We start from the raw sequence: 20878 nt of genomic DNA on the forward strand, positions 1-20878 counted from the left end.
CAGGACACAAGAGAAATCAGCATTACGTCTCCGTCCTCTCACTCCCAGTTCCACTGACAGCACACCTGATGAGGCTTGGTAGGTTTCCCTCCATTGTCCAGAAGCTCCTGTCCTCTGAGGACATCTGAGCGACGGCAGCGGATGTTGGTACCAGTAGGGTCAGGTTCTGATCCGATAAAGAGCGAGACAGGCCGGAGTCCTGAAGGGTGTTGAGACCATAGAGAAGTTAGTTTACAGTTTAACTCTGAAGTCTCAAACCGGATCAGGTGATGATCTGTAGGATGGGTCAACATTTGACTGAACATTCTTCTCGCCAACAAAACCTCAACAGAACCTTGAACCTGCAATTTGTTTGCACCTCCCTATCTGTAGGCTGATGGTCAAGAAGGAACCAGGACTATCCAGTTCCAGTAGTAGACTCCTTATGTAAAGACGGGTCCTGGAATAAACCCAGAAGAGTCTCTGGAGCCGGGTTCTGCTCCTGACTGGGTCGCTGCTCTTTACTCACCGTGGTCCAGCGGAAGAAGTCTGAGGCGTTCTGCAGAACCATCAGCTCCTGGAACCATCAAACAGACAGACTGAGACAGACTGGAACGGGGAAGTGAAGCCGACCCAGAGTCGATTCTGCTCACCTGGTCGATGGTACCGTAGCACAGGAGTCCGTCTCCAACATACCCATCGTCACAGACGCATGTCCACTGTGAGGACAGCAGGAGACAGCTGGCCTGGGGACGGGGACACCACCCAGCCCAGATTCTGTTACCACTTCTTGATGAGCTAGAACTTGTGGTTCTGAGGTACGATTGGACCGGTCCTCACCCTGAAGTGGCAGCCTCCGTTAGCCGTCACACACTGGTTGACAGCCTCACAGGCGTGTCCGTTCCCCATATAGCCGACCTTACAGGTACAGTCACTCTAGGCACAGAGAAGGTTCTGATTCAAGTTGGATCTGTGGTACCAGAGGTCTGGTTTTACCTGCCTGGTCTGTATGTCCACAAACATTACATAACCAAAATCTTTCCTAGAACTGTCAGAATCAGATCAGAAGCTGGGGCTACAATTGGCTTAGCAACTGGTTTAACAAAACGCTCAGGAACAGGTGATCTAACCATCTGTGCTACCCATCAATCCATCCTACCTTGTGGTGATGCGCTCATCGATGCTACGCCACATTCTGCTGACTCAGCAGATTTCTTATCCTACCTGTGGAAGTTTCATTTTGTCTGTTTTAGTTCGTCGAAGATTACGGTAAGCTTTATTTAATTTATTTTATATCTGGCTTCATTAAGCTGCTGTATGACTTCATGTTTTTAGCTTACATGACAGCAGCTTGTAAATATATTTATGGTTTTAGTTTTCCGTCTGCAGTGTCATTACTACTGTAAACAGGTCATTGTTTGGTGGTTAATCAGGACAAAATATGTTGCTTTGTGGCCTATTTTATCTCTATGCGTTAAAATATTTCAGATTTGACTCTTTTTTTTATAAACTTTGTTAAACAGAGCATGTTGTGATGCTATGTGAGATTGAAGCTGTAATATCCGTGTAATATCAGTGTATATAAAGCATATCCTGTCATTCCAGTGACCTGCGCAGTTCGGTGGACACATTGTGGCTGTTGCTGATAACAGACGCTATGAAACGGGTTAATGCACATAAAGGAGATGTGGTGATCTGTATCTGTCTGTGTTTCATTTGATTCCAATAAATCCTGTTTCCCCTATCTGATACCGTTTCATTCTTACACTTCTGTATTTAACATATTTTACAAAGGTAGGATATTCTTGTAAAAGGATTAGTGCATACATCTATAGCGTTTCATTTTAAATGGGTAGGATATTCAGATGAAGGAAGTGATCTTCTTGTGGTTTCGTCGTGTATATAAATTGTTCCAATGCTGAGCTAAGCTTAACTCCTAAGCTTCCACTTCAGTCCCGTCACTCAAATAATGTTATCCAATGTTTTAACATGAACACGATCTGCTGTAGTTTCTGTTTGCAAACATGACGGTAACAGTTTTAGACGCGTAGCACCAACAGATAGACATAACTATCTATCTGTGCTACGGTAGGGAAATCTGACAAGGTAGCTCAGATAGTCAGAATATTGGACCAAGAATAGTTGAGGAGCTGGTTCCAAAACTGGTTCTGTGCTACGCTGTACCTCTGGTGCTGATTGTGGTTTAGAATGACTGAAGGCAGCAGAACATCTGGAGTGAAATGGGTTGATTGTTCACCAACAGTAACATTTATTTTCAGTAGTGTCCAACATTCACCCATCAGACGCTTCTGTTCCCTGCTAATGTCAATATTATGTGTAGATAATATTTCTACAGATGCTTCTGAAGTTCTGATCCTTTTGGACCACTACTAGTCTGAAGAACCTGGAATCTGTTCTGCTGAATGTCTTGCCAACTCTAAGCCACAAACCTGTTCTGGTCTGACCCAGGTTTTGAACCTCTGGGTTCTGAGTCTGGATAATTGGTTTCTGAGGAACTGGTTGTCTTGATGTCTACTCCACCTTCTGGACGATCTAAATGCTTTCTAGGTTTCTTGGAACCGATGATTCGAAAAGTTCAGAGCAGTTCTTGTCCTGCTGGTTCTGACCTGTGGTGATGGGGCAGTACCTGTCCAGGTCCAGTGTAGATGCAGGAGGCGTTTGGGTGGCAGCCTCCCCCATCAGGACCATCACAGTTGTTTATGGGTTGACACTCGTTTCCGTCCTCTGTCCAGCCAGTCAGACACTGGCAGGTGTGAGTACCTGGGCCTGTCTTTATACATTTAGCCTAGAGGGGGCAGAAATGACCACACAGTTCAGCCCAGAGAATGAGGAAGCAAAGGATCAGAAGACAGTGGGAACTCACGTTCACACTGCAGCCACCTCGGAGAGGCGGAGCACAGGGGTCCGACTCCACACAGGTGATCCCATCGCCTTGGAAACCAACTTTACAAACACACCTGATACATGGAAGAATGTCTGGGTTAAATAATCAATATTACCAGCATCTTTGGTCATAATGTACCGCAGAACAAGATAAAATATAATTTCTGAACGTGTGACTATCAGAGTTCTGGGGTGGGTAGGATGAATAATAACTACACAGAAAGGTTCTGAAACTGGGGAATGGATTTTCCTGAACATCATAGTATGCTAAATCAAATATGCTGCAGTTCCTGACCAACAAAATGGAACTGAACATCAATTGGATCTAAACTGCTGAATTCCTGAAGGCTGTGGATGAAGAACTGTCTCGACTCAGTTCAGGCTGTTCTGTGGGTTCTTCGTAGTTTTATTGGGTCTTTCTGGGTTCTGTGTGGGATTGGCAACCTGATCAAACAAGTTCTAATGTTGGTTCTGAAGACAGATGAAGATCTGATGGACTTTAGCTCAATCAGTTTGAATCAGTCCATCAGCAGGGCCTACAGAACCTCCCTGAAGAACTGGTTCTGGCTATCCAAACCAAGTCTACTGGGCTATCGGAGGGAAAACAACCTAGGACAGTTGAGTGATTTATTTAAATGGAGATATTGTAACCTACCCATTAGTTCTGAATCAACAAGCCAAGAGGACAGATATGAATAAGGAAGAGCAATGAACCAAAGCCAGAACCTGGTGGTCCACCACAGCCCTGTGTTTCAGCGGTTCTGTTGAAGCGTGCAGGTACCTGGGTGATCCATCAGTGAAGTCACAGTCAGCATGGGCATGGCAGAACTGGGCCAGGCCTCCACAGACAGATGTCTGTCGCTCACAGAACCGACCGGTGAAACCTTGAAGACAAGAGTCCAGCTTACATCGTCCATCTGAGTCTGGACGGTTGTCACACTGTCCATGGATGCAGGGACAAGCTGTGGATATACAGGTGAGACTTGACTCAGGTAACTTCTATCGTCTATCTGAGGTCTAGTCCACTTGACCTACTTCTGTCGCAGTTTGGACCATATTTGTTGAAGGAGGAGCAGTACTGACAGCGAGAGCCTCTGAAGTTGGGCTCACAGATACATGACCCATTTCCTCTGATGCCCTCCATACACTGGACAGAAGACATCTGCTGAGACCAGTCAGAGGAACACGGTTGTTCCTCCAGATGTTTGATGGCAGGTGATAGAACGTTACCTGGCCATGTCCGGAGCAGGGTGTGTTAAAGCCACCTGGACAGGGAGCGCAGTCCGGACCGTAGAAACCTTTACAGCAAGCTGGAGTCTGGGCAAACAGGTACATTAATGTTACCACAGATTACTGACTTTCCTCTCATCAATAAAATCATAATGCTGCTATTACCGTTACATTCGCTTTGCAGAGCGGTGTACAACCTCTGGATGGGACCTTGATGGGAGATTTGTCAAAGGAGAGGGTGTAAAGACACCCGAAGTTGGAGGTGCCCTGTTCAACAAAACAATGACAGTTTCACATGAGATTAGCTTTTCATATGAAGAGTAGGGAGAAAAACCCAGACGGTCCCGGCAGAGTGAGACTTCTTACTGTGTAGACTCCTGATGAGCACTGGAACAGGTGGACCTTGATGCAGCTGACACATTCACCCTAAAGGATCACAAGATTTCAGCTGTCAGATGTGAGTCGCAAGGATTAACCTTACAACAGTAAGGTTTCTGGATCTGTTTCTAATGTTTCAGATAAAATCAGCAGCTCCTTACCTTTATGATTTTGGTCTCTGTGATGTCACACCTGTGAGGCAGCAAAGGTTGGATGGAGGGTGGAGTCAGGACTCCGTTCATCACGTACAGCCGTCCATTCTTGGCCTCCACGGCTGCCTCCAGAACAGCCGCTCCGTTGACCAGAATCTGACCCTGGATCAGTCAATAGGAGGAGCATTGCAGCAAACGGATCAGGCTTAATGCAGGCAGGAATAAAAAAATTCATGACACACCTGGAAGATATTTCAGCTGAGGATCCATTTTAAAGTGAAAGACGGTCTTTTTGATCAGCAGCTGACAAACTTACGTTTTCTGTTATGTTGATGATCAGGACCTGGTTGGCCATTGTCACAACGGTGGGGCTGGACACAATGTTGTAGACCTCCAGCTGTAGGACAGTAGACAGGACAATGATCAGAGGGGACAGAAGAGTGGATTCAGACATACGGCTGGTACTCACTGAAGTGGACGGGATGATGTGATTCCGGAGGAACTCTGTCAGTTTCCTGCGACCCTGAGGATTCGGACTGATTTAGATCGTAACCAGAGTCCCTGAGCAGTTGACGGTTTGATTCTTACTCACCTCTGCACTGCGGAGGAACTGCAGGTGACCCTCCTTCATGCCGTTAAAAGCTTCAGTAGTTGGAGTGAAGACCGTGACTGGTTGAGGGAGGTCCATCACAGAGGCCAGGTCAGCTTGCTGTAACCACAGCAAAGACTCATTGAGATTTTCAGTTGCTTCTTGAAGATTTGCTGATTTGTTTTACGCTGAAGTTGGATTAAGAAGGTTAGATCTTCTCTGGATCCCACAAACCTATCACCAAAGCAGAACAAAATGCCAACCTGCAGAAGATACTGTAGATCCTACAGAGTCCAAAGTTCTTCAGTGGATGGCTACTGGACGTCTGCACTTGCTTCTTGAAGCACGAGCAGATGTCCAGAATTTAAACCAGTTGTTAAAGACCAGACTTCTTACTGGGCTTTGCTCAGAGAACCAAAATTTACTGCAGATTCTCCAAGATAATCCAAACTGGAACAAATTTCTGAGACCAGGTCAACACAAGTTCTTTGAACCACATAAGGAACAAAAAGGCCTTAAATAAGTCTTCGTCGGTCTGGACCAAGGGGTAGCTGGTGTGAAAGAAGTAATAATTACTGCACCTCCAGCAGGGACTTGAAAGTCTCCAATTTGCCATAGTCAGAGATGATTTTCATCAAGTTCTCCTGTAGAAGATCATCAAAGTGTTAAAGTGGCATCGACATTTCCTCCAGCCAACCAGGGTTAGAAGGTCTCACATCTGGCCTGCTCTCCACGGTGGCCGGGACACTGTCCATCAGCTTCGTGATGATGTGGATGAGTCCGTTGGACGCTGCCAGGTCTGACTTGATGACCTCACCTCGCTTCCTGCTGCCATGGATACGGATTCTGATCTGACCACCCTGCAAGGAGAAATAGGATGGTTCTGGTTTAATTGGGTCAACAGATTCAGGTCCAACGAGGTTGGCAATGGGGGAACGTTCCTGGTTCCAGCTCAGGGTGGGACTTCTCATTTCTCCCATGATGTGTCCGGTGTCCCACTTATTCTTTGGATCAATTTTATGCTGATGATAAACCGAGTCTTGCCTAGAGACTCACAAAATTGCTTTTTGTCCTGAGAGTTCTGGTTCTGATCCATATCTCAGGACCACTTGAAAAATCACTGTGTGTTTTAAAAATCTGAAAGATGGCTAGGTTCCTTCTCACCCTGTCAGACGTCTCCGTCTCTCCTGCCTTTCCAGACAGCGTGTAGAAGACATCTGCTTTCATCAGAGTGGAGGATGGCATTGAACCAGCAACCAGGTGCATCTTACACAGGTACTTAGCTTTGGATGAGTCGGCAGTCAGAGTCCGTATCTGTGATTAAAAAAACAACAAAAACCCTGAAAACTCTGCTTCTTCTGATTGTCTATGCTAAATGGGTCTAGAACTCACAGAGTTTCCCCTGAAACCTCGATTCACTGGAACGAAAACCGTAAATGGACCCAAGTTCTGAAGAGGCCAAGACAGAGAATCTGGGAACACAAAACAAACCACATCAGTGCTGATATCTGCCTCTGAACAGAACATCAGGTCCAGATCAAGCTGGGATGGAACCAGAACCGCTGGACTTCCTGGAGCAGGGCGTACACTCCAACCCTCAGATTTAATGTTGCTTTATTCTAATCACCGAACAGAGAGATGGCGTTGCTCAGCTGGCCGCTCCACTCCTTCCCAGGCTGTGTGTTCAGTTCCCTGAGACGCTCCATGATGTTCCCAAAGCAAACCTTCCCATTCCCGATATAGCCCTGGAGACAGGCGCACCTGGAGGCAAAGCAACGGGACACTCAGGTGTTTTCAAGTGAGCATGCAGGTAACAGTGAGGTAAAGCAAGGCGGAGGGAACTGACCGGACCCGACCCGGTCCCACCGTAGAGCAGTTGGCGTTCTGGTGACAGGAGTCGGGTTTGCAGACGTCCTTCAGGTTGCAGCTGCCGTCCGCCAGCGTCTCAAAGCCTGGTAGACACTCACAGTGGGACTGGAAGGAAACCAGACACCGACAACAATACTCCCACAAACATTTCCCCTGCAGGCTGGACTCTGCATTACAGCAGAATCACATCAAATTAATTAGCTCTGGATCGTGTTCCTCCCCTGATTCCAGCTCTGACACAGTTACTTAGTCAAGCGAGTCCCTAATTCTGATCCCGATCATGTTTAAATCCTGACGTGAATCTGATCCTGAACCTGTTTCACATCCTGCCCCAGAGGAAGATGGCGTCGTTCTGATCCCAGGATTACTTCCGGTCTTTGTCATGATCCCATTCTGGATTAGATGTTCTGGTTTCATTTCAGTGTTTTTGTTCAGATGACGTTCTAGATCCAGAACATGCCGTCAGTCCTGATTCAGGTTCTGGATTTGATCCTTTTTCATACTCAGGCTAATTTCCTGATGTTCCTGAATCTGATCTCTGATTTTGATCTGCAAGCAAAGAGTTTTCCATTTTTATCTCCTGGCTGATCCCATTCCAGGTTAGCATCCCCGTTCTTCTACATCCCCTTTCTGCTCCCATCTTTTTCCATCTAATCCCTTTTGGTTCTGGTTCTGATCCCTCAGACTCTGAAGTGGATTTCTGGACTAATTTTACCTTTCCGGGTCCATCATAGATGCAGCGGGTGGTCCTGGCAGAACATCCTCCGTTTTGGGTCTGACAAGGATCGACCGCCATGCAGACCTGTCCGTCGCCGCTGTAGCCTTGGTTGCAGGTGCAGTGGTGCTGGTCCGGTCCGGTGTGGGCACAGGAAGCCCAGGAATGGCAGACCGGCTGGAGACACGGGTTCTTGGCTGTGGAGGACAGAGAGAACAATGAGCAGACCAGGGCCATCCCTGAGGAGACGGTTCTAGTTGTGGGTAGTTCTCTGGTGGTGATGAATAAGTTTCTTTTTAAACATTTCTAAACTGAACAACAATCAAAACATCAGAGTTGCTGGAGATCAGGAGCTGGGCCCGGTTCTGACCCACAGAATCACAAACTGGGAGTTGATCTCAGTTTGTTGGTTCCTGTTTTTGAGAACTGGGCCCAGGTTCTTAGAGGGGTTCAGACCAAAGGTACAGTTTCACCCAGTTCTGATCTTTGAGCCTGCCTAGCCAAGCCGGTCCAGAACTCTTCTGTTCATGTTTAGACTCACCTAAACACTGAGATCCTGATTTCTCATAACCAGGCAAACACTGGCACACCAGCTGTCCTGTCAGAGCTTCTTCCATGCAGCGGGAGTTCTGCTGGCAGCTGAGGGCCGCACACTCTGGAAGCTCTGGAAGACAGGATGAACCGGGTCAGGACAGACAGGTCCAGGCTGAAGGAAACCCGGTGCTGCAGGTCCAGCAGAGGGACGTACCCTGGTCACAGCGAGGACCTCGGTACCCAGAGAAGCAGGTGCAGTGACCGTCTCCTTTTAGTCCAGAACCGCAGAGACCGTGGACACAGGAGCACTCTGAGGCAGAACCAACAACAGCAGGTAAGGAATGTTGGTGGTACTGACCGGGGTCAGGATGGGAGAATGTGACGGTACCTGAACTACAGGTGGGGCCGTAACGTCCAGGAGAGCAGTCCTCACACGCCGTTCCTGCAAAACCAACCTGGACAGCAACCAAGAAACAACTTTGACCCAAAATCTGAGCTACTGCAACAGTACTAATGTGGCCAAAAGGGTTCTGATGGCTTCTGTGGGTCGGTCCTAACTCAAGAGGCAACAGAAACCTAGCCATCTTTCAGTTGGTACTACAGGATAATTTGGGTTTTAACAGATTCTGCTTGAGTTATATCTGTGTGTGTGTGTGTGTGTGTGTGTGTGTGTGTGTGTGTGTGTGTGTGTGTGTGTGTGTGTGTCACCTGGCAGCTGCAGGTGCCGTTCCCCCCCAGCCCTTCGGAGCAGACCCCTCTGCCACTGCAGGGCCCGTCGGCCCGATCAGGACATTCTGCAACACAAACACAGGAAGCTGGTGGAGCGGCTGGAGGAACGCTGCAGCAGGTTGGAGATGACAGGAAGCTGACCCCCCCATCTGTCCCACTTCCTGTCCCAGCTTTTATCAGCCCCTCCTCCCAGCATGTGGTGGAAATCTTTTCCTTCTCTGGTTGGATTCTAAGGTCTGAACCAGAACCTAGACTGGTCTTTGGTCCAGGTTCTGTCTGGACCTGTGGATCTCAGGTTCTGACTGATGTTCGGCTGGTCTGAGAGCAACTGGTGGGATTGGCGCCGCGTCAGCAGATCTCCGTCCTGCTGACGGTCTGCGGGGAGAAAGGAAGTCCCGGTTCTGGAGGATCATCTGCTTCCTGCCGGACTGGACCGGGTCAGGAGTCACCTGGACTGGGTGCAGGTGGGTCGACCTGGTAGGTTCTGCTGGTTCTGATCTTTCTCTGGTATAATCAGGTTGACCATTAAAGCTCTCTAGAGGTACTGAACTGACCCAGTTTCCTGCAGAATACTGTCAGAGCAGAACAGTACTGACCCATGCAGTCTGGACCCCAGTATCCGGGGCAGCAGCTCTTCACCTCCACCTGCTGGAAGCACTGGAAGGAGCAGCCGCTGACGGCCAGCTGCAGGCTGCTGGTTTGGATTTGGTACCTGCACAGAACCCACACGGTGAACAACCTGGGTCAGCAGAACCGGTCCAGACCAGAACCGATCAGTGAAACTGGTTCAGCTCACTTGCAGCCGGACATCAGGCTTCCTGGACTTCTCCTGAATCCAGTGGGACACGGAACAAACATGGAGATGGAGCAGGAGTGGCAGGCCGTCTGCGTCCTCAGCACCGTGGAGTTGGAGCAGAAGTTCTGGAGAAACAAACAGAAGCTCCAACAGAACCTGTTCAGAACCCCAGCAAGAACAGGAAGGAGCTGGAATGACATGGGTCATGTGTGTGTGACCCACGTCATTCCAGAACTCTTCTGGAATAAAGAGATCCAGAACCGTCTGGCTCCGTCTGCCACAAAAACATCCCAACAGATTAGCAACAGCAAGCAGCTACCACGGTTCTGTTCACATGGCCCGATGGTTCTACTGGTCCTCACCATGACACAATCTGGGAATCTTGGGAGCTGGAAGCAGAGGCAGGAAGTGAGGCTAATGGGTCTAACTGCTGCTTATCTTCTGGATCGGATCCGCCCAGAACCTCCATCTCCCACTGGGACCAAATGTGGTCCAACTGGAGTACCCATAACCTCCCAACAGTCCTTCGTGGTTCTGATCCGGTTCTTTTCTCCATCGGTGCTTCTTTGAGGTTCTGCTCAGCTCTCTGAAGACTCAGACATCATTTCAGTCAAGTTGAGGTCTGGCCTTTGACTAGGCTGTTTTCTTCGGATCAGATTGGACCAGAACATGAAGCTCAGGCTATCGGAGATCAGAACCACCATCTGGTCTGGTTCCTCAGCAGCAGCAATGGGTCGGTACCGGGCCCAAGGAGAACCAGACTAGATGCTGAAGAGACATTATTTTTCATGATGAAAATAATTTCATTTCATTTCAGGAATCTCAGATTGGAAGGATGTTTGGAGGCAGCAGAAGGTCAGAGAACCGTTCCACCTAGAGACGTCAGACGCCAGCAGCAAACTGAAGCTGATCCTCTGGGACCCACTGGTTCCAGCTGAGTTCAGGCTCCCATTAGAAAACCTGTAGCTCTCCTGGTGATCTTACCTGCTGCAAGGCGGCCGTCGTCATCATCAGAACCAGCATCTGGAAACTCAGCAGGACCTCCATCTCTTCTGGTTCTGACCTGGTCTGCTGTCCAACCCGGTCTGAGTGGCTCTTTTCAGGGTTTCCTCCTCCTCCTGCTTCCTGAAAACCAACCTTCAGGGAAAAGTGCTGAGCTGTAGCTTTAGACACAAACACCCACAGGAAGTCGGATCATTCTGCATCGTTAAACAACACAGGAACTTCCTGCTGCTTTCAGTTTCAGACCAAACTGATTCTGGCGGTGACTGTACAGCAGAGCACTTTGATCATAAATCGATGCTCTTACTGCAGTAAACTCTCTGGATGAAGGTTAAAATCCAGTCTCACAGTTTGTGTCAGAGTGAGGCCTCCTGTCTGTCAACTATCCTACCTGCTCTAGTTTCCTCTCTGCATCCTAGCGCTCCAAACTGGGAGCTGATCCAGTGTTTCTTCTCTCTGTTCTGGGTCCAGGGATGAACTTTGACCCTGCTGTGAATGTTCAGGACCTGCCTGCCACCAGGAGCCTCGGGTTGGGCCTCAGTCCAACAGGAAATCCTGTTTTCCTGAAACTTTCTGCTCCATCATCAACCATGGCTGATAACTGTCTTCCTGCTGACTCAGAGAACTCAGGACACCAGGACATGTCTGTCCCAGTGAGGACATGCTGTCCCCCTGGTGCACAGTGTCCCCAGGAACGGGAGCCGTCCTCAGAGGGGCCCGGAGCAGACGGTGTCCTCAAGTTGGGTTCTGGATTCTCATCATCAACATTTTAACAAAGAGCTGACCTTCAGTGATAAATAAGATAAAAAAATAAAGTGACAAAGCTAAATTCACAATAACAAATTAGAAACAAAGCAGATAAAATAGAAAAGATAAAAGTTCTGACCCAGAACATCTGAAGGTTTCTTTGGTTCTGAAGTCAGGTTGGGCCTTGTTCTCAGTAGATCATATCAGACCATTTCCCCAGAATTCACCTGGATCTCATTCCGGTTGTTCCTCCCAGGAGAGCGGTTCCCCCGAACCACCCAGAGATCTAAAGACTCATTCTGGCTGCTTGTATCTGGTTCTGCTGGGCTCGGTCCATACTTCAGGACCACAGCAGACATTGTTGCAGCTTGACCCTTGACCCCAGCTTCACACCCTCAGATCGGAGCAACATGGAGTAGATGAAGACCTGGAGCTGCTCGGGTCAGACCGGCCCGCCACTACGTCTGAACAAACCAGAACAAGCAGGAAGTTCTCTACGTAGAAATGAAGTTTATTGACAAAACTTACAGATTTTTCCCACCTGTTCCAGGTAACACTGAGCTCACCTGGATATGTACGGATACTTCATTAAAGTACTCTGATCCCACAGGAGCTGATAGCAGAGTGACAGCAGCTCCAGGCTGTAGGTGGCGCTAATAAACTCTAAAATATCTGTAAACTGCATAAAAAGAAGAGCCTGGAGCCGCTTAGTGGTGAGACGTTCAGCAGGTTCAGGCCCGGTCCAGCGCCCTGCCCCCTATGAAGGCTGGACTCAGCCAAAGTCACATCAGGGTTCAGGGACAGAACGGCCCTGGGTCGTAGCTTCACATCCAAAATGGCGGCACTGGTCACTGTTTAGGCATTCTGCTGCTAAAAACTACAACAAAACAGATTATTTTAAAGGTACAGTAAAGGTATTTCTTCTCTCCTAAGTCATTGTTGGAGATATTTGTTGGAGAAATGTGTTTTGTTGTGACATGTTGAATAAAGAAAATTCAATATAATCTCACATGTTCAGTGAAAACGGATTTTATTCTATTTTTGCGACAGACGGCTCGTTCTGTTAACTTTGCCATATTTCCAAGATGGCAAAAAATATACTTTGAAATGTTTTAATAATCAGTTTATCAGTCTGTCATTTGACTAATAGAGCCATGATATATTCACCATGTTTTATGCAGCTAAAAGTTAGTTTGGTATAAAGTGGAGCTAGTAACAAAGATCAGGTTAAGGACCAACATACGGCATATATATATATAAAAATAATAAAAATGTCTGATGCTACATGTGAAAAATAAAAAGACTAATGGAACTAAAATGTCCTTTTTAAAAGAAACTATGAATGTTGACTTTATGAACCAAAAGTGTAACAATAATTCATCAGGAGCTCCGACATCAGTTTTATTCTCCTCTAGTCTGAGAAGAAAACATTTGTTTAAAAATCATGATGACAATAAGAACCAAGCAGCTGTATATTCCACTCCCACAAATAAACTTAAGATATTAATTTCATAATTATGTATAAAGGTTTTCTTGTAATGACTTTCTGCAAAAGAAATTCAAAATAAATATCAATTCCTGTATATTGTGATGAGATTTTGAAACATTTTTTCAGTTGCAACTTCATTAAAAATTTTAGAAAGTTTCAAAAGTGGATATTGTACAATAAATCTATTCCATCTTTAAGTTAATAAAATTTGGTCTTCTAACAGGAGATGAAGATAAATTATGTTATATTTAATCCTAAATTTTATTCACAAATACTGCTTTCTAAAAATCACCTCCACTTTACAGTGAAATAATTTTATGTGAGTGCTTAAAGGCTGCAACATCATAAAAGCCCAATCCTTCTTCCAATATGTTAAGATTTGAAATTTGTTTTGCATTTGTAACATTTTGTTTTACTTTCCTCAGTTTGTGACTATTCTTTTTATTTATTATTTTTTTCTTCTCAGTTTATTAAATCAAACTTTTTATTACTGATGTGCTTTGTCATATTTTCTTTGAATTTTCTACAAAGACGGAAAAAACAAAATATTACCATAAATCCGCCTTTTAACTCAAAACGTCACATGCAGCATTGAATTGTGGGAAATACAGTTCGCCGAAGTCCGTAAAAGTGCGGACTTCGCGTAAGGGCTGAAATAGGACCCAAAATGGGCGGGGCAAAGGGCGAATGTGAAGAATGTGGTACACACTACGACCTTTAACCTTCAACATGAACGGCATCTGAAGGACGAACGAAGGAGGGAGAGGATCGGACCGGGCATCTGGCTCCATCAGAATCTTTTGTTTGGTTTTATTTTGAATCACAAATTGAGCTTTACTGCCACCTACTGGACATTGTTTGATTTTCAGGCTGGACTCATGGTGACTGGCTGTCATAACACGTCTGTTCTTCAGACATTTATCTGTAAGTTCATGTGTTAATTATGAATAGAATGTGATGAAATGCTTTGTTAGTTAAACTAGTAATTTCAACATGTTTCAGCTCATTTTACAAGCTAAGCTCTATTGTTAGCTGATTATCTGCTAAGAAGCATTTATGGTAAGTTTAGTTCTAGTTCAGGGGTGTCCAAAGTGGGTCCTGGAGGCCCGGCATTTCTCCCTAATGCACCTGGATCAACTGATGGCTCGTTAGGATTGACAAGGTGAAAAGGTTGTTACTGCCACCAGGGAGAGACTAAAACGTGCCGGATGCCGGGCCTCCAGGACCCACTTTGGGCTCCCCTGCTCTAGTTGCCTTTGGTATTTGATATGTAATTGATACTCATCCTTTGCTACAATTTTACAAACTAAACGGAAAGAAGCTATAAATGAAGCCACAAAGCCACCCCGGCGCTTCGGGGGCCCGAAAGATGCTTTGTATTTCTGTGAATGAATAAGGTCAGGTCAGAATGCCTTAATTTTATCACTGGCTAAGAGGATTTTGGCGGTGCTGTTGAAAAACTGTTTGATTTGTTCAAACGTCCATCTTGGTTATTATTGGTCCACGTTGGACGCGTCTTACGCAGTGGGCGGAGCTTCAGGAGGGATTTCTCACGATGGCGGACAGAATGAATGGCAGCGGAGCAGGAAAGAAAAAGAAGAGCGGGACCGAGAGGTGATGAAGGAAATATCCGAGCTAACGGGGTTTTAAAACTCATATTGGACATGGAACAGAACCATCGTCCCTCTCCGCTTCTCAAGACGTTAGCCTTGCTAACAGCGGCTCTACTGTCCCACCAGAACCTGGATCTGGGTCTGATCCGGTGCCTGAGGAGTTACAGGAAGGGCGAACTTCTTCACTGGTCACAGCGATGACCGCGGATAATCCCAGTACTGATCCTGCGCTTTGGGTAAAAACTGTGAGCTTACTGGACTGAGCAAGAAGCAGGGAATGTGGATGTTAATTTTAAACATCGGAGCATCTTTACAAACATCAGAAAAGATTCTTCTCCAGATCGCGCTTTGAAAGCCAGGTCCAAGCGGTGAGTACATCCAAACACGGGCCGAGTTATCCTCCATCCGCGCGGCTGGGTTTTGTATTTTAAACGATGCTAAAATCAGTGAAGCATTGAAACGGGTTTCCTGACTGGGAAAAAAGCAACAGAACGATTCAAAGAGAAAGAAAACAGCTAAAGTCACGAAAAAGCAAAGCGACTGCTCTGCTAGCTCAATGCGAAGCTAAAACAGCGGAGCTAGCTTTAGCCTCCAGCTAGCAGCGGCGGGAGGAACCGTCCTGATCATAAGGCGAAGGCCGAAGGGGTAGGTAGGGTGGGTAGAGTAGGGTAGGTAGGGTAGGTAAGGTAGGGTAGATAAGGTAGGGTAGGGTAGGTAAAGTAGGGTAGGGTAGATAAGGTAGGGTAGGGTAGGTAAAGTAGGGTAGGTAGGGTAGGTAAGGTAGGGTAGGGTAGGTAGGGTAGGTAAGGTAGGGTAGGGTAGGTAAGGTAGGGTAGGGTAGGTAAAGTAGGGTAGATAAGGTAGGGTAGGTAAAGTAGGGTAGATAAGGTAGGGTAGGTAAAGTAGGGTAGATAAGGTAGGGTAGGTAAAATAGGGTAGGTAGGGTAGGGTAGGTAAGGTAGGGTAGGTAGGGTAGGGTAGATAAGGTAGGGTAGGTAGGGTAGGGTAGGTAAAGTAGGGTAGATAAGGTAGGGTAGGGTAGGTAAAGTAGGGTAGGTAGGGTAGGTAAGGTAGGGTAGGGTAGGTAGGGTAGGTAAGGTAGGGTAGGTAAGGTAGGGTAGGGTAGGTAAAGTAGGGTAGATAAGGTAGGGTAGGTAAAGTAGGGTAGATAAGGTAGGGTAGGTAAAGTAGGGTAGGTAGGGTAGGGTAGGTAAAATAGGGTAGGTAGGGTAGGGTAGGTAAGGTAGGGTAGGTAGGGTAGGGTAGATAAGGTAGGGTAGGTAGGGTAGGGTAGGTAAAGTAGGGTAGGTAGGGTAGGTAAGGTAGGGTAGGGTAGGTAGGGTAGGTAAGGTAGGGTACGTAAGGTAGGGTAGGGTAGGTAAGGTAGGGTAGATAAGGTAGGGTAGGTAAGGTAGGGTAGATAAGGTAGGGTAGGTAAAGTAGGGTAGGTAGGGTAGGGTAGGTAAAATAGGGTAGGTAGGGTAGGGTAGGTAAGGTAGGGTAGGTAGGGTAGGTAAGGTAGGGTAGATAAGGTAGGGTAGGTAGGGTAGGGTAGGTAAAGTAGGGTAGGTAGGGTAGGTAAGGTAGGGTAGGGTAGGTAGGGTAGATAAGGTAGGGTAGGTAAGGTAGGGTACGTAAGGTAGGGTAGGGTAGGTAAGGTAGGGTAGATAAGGTAGGGTAGGTAAGGTAGGGTACGTAAGGTAGGGTAGGTAGGGTAGGGTAGGTAAGGTAGGGTAGGTAAGGTAGGGTAGGTCTCTGCTGCATCCTGCTCTGACACGCAGCCAAAGTCAGGGTTAGGCTCTCAGAGGGGAAATAACCTGACTGTCTGAACTTGGTAAGGAAATAAACCTGATAATTACAGAGAAAGATACAGTTGATACAAACTAAAAGAGGGAGAGAGAGAAAGATAAAGATATAGATGAAAAAGGATCAATAAATAGAGGATGGATGGAAAACATTGTCCATTTCTTCTTCCTTAGGAAAGCTCTGTTAAACAGACATATTCAAGATGTTCAAGTATTTCTTTAATAACTACTAAATATATTTTGTTTGTAGTGATGTTCTTTACATTCATTAAATGTGCACCGGTTGCAATTTTCTGGCCGATCTTTAAAAATCTGACTTGCTAAAGTTTTTTTGTGCATGTTTGTGCAAAATATTAAAAAAAAGTTGTCAATCATGGAGTGATTGTTGTAAGCCTGCATGGAGACGACCTGGTGGTTGGGACTGTCCATCAGCCTCTCATGGTGGACAGTGGCTGATTTTTGTGACCTTGTAGGTAGATAAAGTTTGTGGATCGGTTCCAAACGCCGACCACCCAAAGGGAAGGAAATCTGGGATATATATGTGTGTGTGTGTACTTAATCAAATGTATAACGATGATTAAGTAGGGCCCACACCTTGGCACAATCCCAGGGGCCCACACCCTCCTAAGTCCGGCACTGCCTGGAGGAAAACCAAGTCCTGCCTGGAGGCTGTTTCCAGGATTCCTTCAGGCTCCTGGACAACAAGTGGAGCTGTCCTCCAGCAGTGACCTGCAGCTGTTTCATCCAATCAGATCCTGATCTGATCAGAACCTCCATCCATGCAGGACTGTTTTCTCTTCCCGCTCCAGGTGTGCGATCCTTTCCAGGCGTGGACTTATTTACAGGTGTGCATGTCGTTCATGCTCTCGCAGCGCCTGCAGTGGACGTAGCAGCACCAGACAAACTTGCACTCGCAGCGCTGGATGTTCCTCACCACATGAGTGTTGTAGCCTCTGCCGCAGCAAAGCAGGTTGCAGCCATCCGGGCCGGTTGAGGTCCGGTTGCAGCGGCGCCCCCTGGTGCCGGCGATGCCACGTCGCCTGTCCTCCAGGCAGTAGTTTGGAGACTTGTTCAGGTAGATGAGTTCGTGTTTGTCCACAGGGCGGCGCTGGTCCTTTTTTCTGGTCTTCCTCCTGGCACGGTCCGACACCTGAACGCTGCGCTCGTATCGCTCCTTCAGGTAAGCGCCAACACGCTGGAACGGCGCCATGGACCTCCAGCAGGTCTTCACCGCGCAGGAACCAGAAATACCGTGGCAGCGACAGTCTGTGGACATGGTCATCTCGATGGCCTGCAGGAAGACAGAGACACTGGACTGGAGATGGGTTCCAGGTGGGGAAGGAGAAAGTCAGAACCTGACTGCCTGCTGACGGCTGGACCTGCAGCAGATGGTCGGATCCCAACCTTATTCTGGAGGATCAGGGAGGAGTTCTACCAACCAGCAACTACTCAGATGGATGGTTCCTGTAGAGCAGATTTCAGTCACATCAGAACAACTAATGTTTCAGAGTTCCAGGAAGTCCCTTTCAGAGGAGAAGTTGAAGTTTGGATCTGGACTAGTGAAGCTGGGCTGATGCAGAACTGAGAGAGTAGAAGCTGGAGATCCAAACAGTCCTGCTTTCTCTCCTGCCTGAAGGAAGTGGTGTAAGGTGAGGTCTGGTCTTTCATTTCCAGAGGAACCATCTGCTGTAACCCTGTCTCCTTATTGAAGCCTTTGAAGCCCAGCGGATCCCAGGTTTCATCTACCAGTGAAGAACAGAGCTGGTTTAGCCGCAGCAGGTGTCCAGAGATCCAGAATCCAGGTTCAGGATGGGCCAGCTCTTCCAGAGGTCCAGTATTAAAGTGTCTTTGTGGAAGTAAAGGAACACCTTCATGAATAAAGGACTTTCCAACCAGAACTCCAGCTTGAGGGAGAACGTTACTGGATCTCCGGCTCAGAAAATGCTGCCTGGAGCGGCCTGGAGACTGCAGCTGCTCCAGAGGGAAAACCACTTCCTGGGAGAAACTCATAAGCTGGTTCTGGTTCTGGAAAACGGATCTTCACCCACTTTGGTGGAAGAACCTTAAAGGAACATTCTGAGCAGCTGCTGGCCCGGTTCCTCCCTGATCCTGTAAACCGGACCCGCTCCAACCGGTTCTCGCAGCAGAGCGGGTTTTTCTCTGAAGGGGTCTAACTGAGGTCAGAGGTCAGGATGTCCTCACCTGCCGTCCGGCTTCGGCGTTGTGCTGGTTCATGGTGCTGAGCGTGAACCCGACCCGGCCCGTTGACGAGTTCTTCTCTGAGACATCCATGAACCTCCGGCTGAACCAGGTTCCGAACCGGATGTGGTCTGAGCAGCCGCCCCAGTGCCAGCCCTCCTCCACCGCCCCGCCGCCGCCGCCGCCGACCAGCCGGGCGTCGCAGCCGCACTCCGTCATGTTGCCCTGGCTGCAGGACCGAGTGATGGAGTGGACCAAACCCGCTGCCATCACCGCATAGATGAACGCCGTCTCCTTGGTTCCTGCGGGATGGAGACATTCTGACATCACTTCCTCTGCAACCAAAGGAAACATGATCCCTACCAGTCATAATTACAGATAACCTTTGACCCTTCTGTCTGGACTAGTACTCATTAAAGAACACATGAGGGGCTCCAACGCCTCCTGTTTCCTTCCTGCAGAATGCAAAAAGTCAGAGATTTAATCTGATTAAATCCATTTAATCCAAGATGTTCCGGTAATCCCGGAGTCCAGCTGCAGGTTATGACGTAATAAAGACGTGAGGCTCAGTCAGGACAACATGCAGCTCCTCCGTTTGGCCTCTGGGGGGCAGACTGGGCCCAGACAGAACCTGTCTGCTGGTTCGGTACCATGAGGACCCATCAGAAGCAGAACTAAATATTTAGTTTCTAAGCTGCTGCGCGTCGGAACCAGCAGAACTTTAACTAAACAGGACCAGGAAAACATGCGGAATTCTGTAGAACTTTTGGTTCTGGATGTTGGGTTTAACCGCCTGGAACCAGAACTAAAACACACAGAGTCCAGTTAGGAGCTGCCGAACCGTGCAGCAGAACTCACCGCTCGTCAGTTCGTGCCCGAACACGGCCGCGGGGTTCCGGGTCGTGGAGCAGTTCCAGCGCTCCAGTCGGAACTGGTTCTGGCACTCCGCCACGGCCAGCCGGGCTCCGTCCCGCACGCCGGGCAGCAGGAAGGGCTTCCCGCGGCACAGGGCCCGCTGCCGGCCGCTCAGAGCCGGGTCTCCGCAGGACAGCCGCTCCGGGCCGCCGCCGGACGTCACGCCCAGCCACCTGTGGAGGGCAGCGGCTGCAGTTAGCGCTCAGAGCCGGGGCGCTCTGAGTCCGCAGGCTCGGTTCGGACGGGTTCTGATAATCAGAACCACTTCTGTTTCATTCTGACATGAAGAGGTTGAGTCTAACCGACCCGGTCCAGAAGATCAGAACCGCAGGAGATTCTACAGAATTTAGCATCTGAAAAACTCAAATTAAACTTTTCTTTCTAGCAAAGGATCTGATCGGAACCTCGGTTCTGTTCTCCAGGTTAAACTAAATCCGAACCGGTTCGGGAAAGGTTCTCCTTAGCTACAAGTCCGGTTCGGATTATTCATGTGAGAATCTCCAGAACCTCACAGTAAATTACAGTCATCTACATTTACAGAGCATGCGCAAACCCATCTGGTTCCGAACAGTTCGGTCTGGTCGGGGACCAGGTTCTCTCGGAACCATAGACATGGGCTCAGCCTGACCCATCCGGACAAGTGGAACCGAAACCAGTAGCGGTTCTGGTTCTGGTTAGTTGGATAAAACTGGACCTCAGACCGGGTTCTGGTGCTGATAAAAAGTTCTGATAGAGCTGTGGTACTGCTTGGTCCGGTTCGGTACTCACATCCAGCTGGCCCGGCAGCTCGGTGGGCTGACCCAGACCAGCAGCAGAACCAGACCGAACATGGGTCGGACTCCAGAACTCCGGGTCTCCATCCCTCACCAGAATCGCCCGGTCCTGCGGATCATCCCGGTTCCGCAGCCGCTGCTTTCCTCTGCGGGACCAGGCGCGGCGGACTGGACCCAGACCCGGTCCAGGTCGCTGCTGATTGGACCAGCGCATCGGCGTGACGTCAGAGGCTGATCCTGAAGCTGCGGAGCAGAAAAACATCCCGGTTCTCCAGAACCGCCTGGCTCAAAAGGGAGGGAAACTGAAACGAACTCCGCTGGTTCTGAATCGTCCGGAGGAAGAAACCAGGAGGTTTTGGTAACCATGGCAACCCCGACCTCATAGAAAGTACCCCTGGCTCTGCCTACCTGGTTCTGGACTGAACCGAGTCTGTAGAAACTGGACCGGTTCGGTTCTGAT

At 48.2% G+C, this 20878-nt stretch overlaps 2 protein-coding genes across 3 annotated transcripts in view; both read right to left on the reverse strand.

The window, feature by feature from the left end:
• The window catches only part of stab2 (stabilin 2), a 35137-nt gene extending 24074 nt beyond the window's left edge, over positions 1 to 11063 (reverse strand). Inside the window, exons 1-29 of one of the 2 annotated variants that reach the window (XM_088003336.1) lie at positions 10860 to 11063; positions 9876 to 10000; positions 9676 to 9791; positions 9059 to 9144; positions 8739 to 8805; positions 8565 to 8660; positions 8358 to 8480; positions 7817 to 8013; positions 7079 to 7206; positions 6860 to 6993; positions 6625 to 6704; positions 6397 to 6546; positions 5949 to 6092; positions 5814 to 5876; positions 5236 to 5352; positions 5113 to 5166; positions 4960 to 5040; positions 4653 to 4805; positions 4480 to 4539; positions 4279 to 4380; positions 4114 to 4200; positions 3919 to 4030; positions 3665 to 3845; positions 2864 to 2957; positions 2627 to 2785; positions 820 to 915; positions 633 to 725; positions 509 to 556; positions 66 to 199 (exon numbers count right to left, since the gene is read on the reverse strand). In XM_088003336.1, the coding sequence (XP_087859462.1) occupies positions 66 to 199; positions 509 to 556; positions 633 to 725; positions 820 to 915; positions 2627 to 2785; positions 2864 to 2957; positions 3665 to 3845; positions 3919 to 4030; positions 4114 to 4200; positions 4279 to 4380; positions 4480 to 4539; positions 4653 to 4805; positions 4960 to 5040; positions 5113 to 5166; positions 5236 to 5352; positions 5814 to 5876; positions 5949 to 6092; positions 6397 to 6546; positions 6625 to 6704; positions 6860 to 6993; positions 7079 to 7206; positions 7817 to 8013; positions 8358 to 8480; positions 8565 to 8660; positions 8739 to 8805; positions 9059 to 9144; positions 9676 to 9791; positions 9876 to 10000; positions 10860 to 10922 (3143 nt within the window). In that variant the 5' untranslated portion in view covers positions 10923 to 11063. The remainder of the gene's footprint in view (positions 1 to 65; positions 200 to 508; positions 557 to 632; positions 726 to 819; positions 916 to 2626; positions 2786 to 2863; positions 2958 to 3664; positions 3846 to 3918; positions 4031 to 4113; positions 4201 to 4278; positions 4381 to 4479; positions 4540 to 4652; positions 4806 to 4959; positions 5041 to 5112; positions 5167 to 5235; positions 5353 to 5813; positions 5877 to 5948; positions 6093 to 6396; positions 6547 to 6624; positions 6705 to 6859; positions 6994 to 7078; positions 7207 to 7816; positions 8014 to 8357; positions 8481 to 8564; positions 8661 to 8738; positions 8806 to 9058; positions 9145 to 9675; positions 9792 to 9875; positions 10001 to 10859) is intronic. The other variant, XM_088003335.1, reaches the window with a different exon arrangement.
• A 5665-nt stretch (positions 11064 to 16728) lies between these two features.
• Positions 16729 to 20800, reverse strand: wnt16 (wingless-type MMTV integration site family, member 16). Its single transcript, XM_088003349.1, has 4 exons — positions 20414 to 20800; positions 19589 to 19818; positions 18734 to 19065; positions 16729 to 17822 (listed from the first exon to the last, which is right to left on the reverse strand). The coding sequence occupies exons 1-4, from the start codon at positions 20503 to 20505 to the stop codon at positions 17367 to 17369; spliced, it is 1110 nt and encodes a 369-aa protein (XP_087859475.1). The 5' UTR covers positions 20506 to 20800; the 3' UTR covers positions 16729 to 17366.
• Positions 20801 to 20878: the final 78 nt, after the last annotated feature.

Source organism: Poecilia mexicana, unplaced genomic scaffold (assembly GCF_051168715.1).
Source record: "Poecilia mexicana isolate PSO_F unplaced genomic scaffold, ASM5116871v1 scaffold_23, whole genome shotgun sequence".
In the NCBI taxonomy this organism is placed as follows: domain Eukaryota; kingdom Metazoa; phylum Chordata; class Actinopteri; order Cyprinodontiformes; family Poeciliidae; genus Poecilia; species Poecilia mexicana.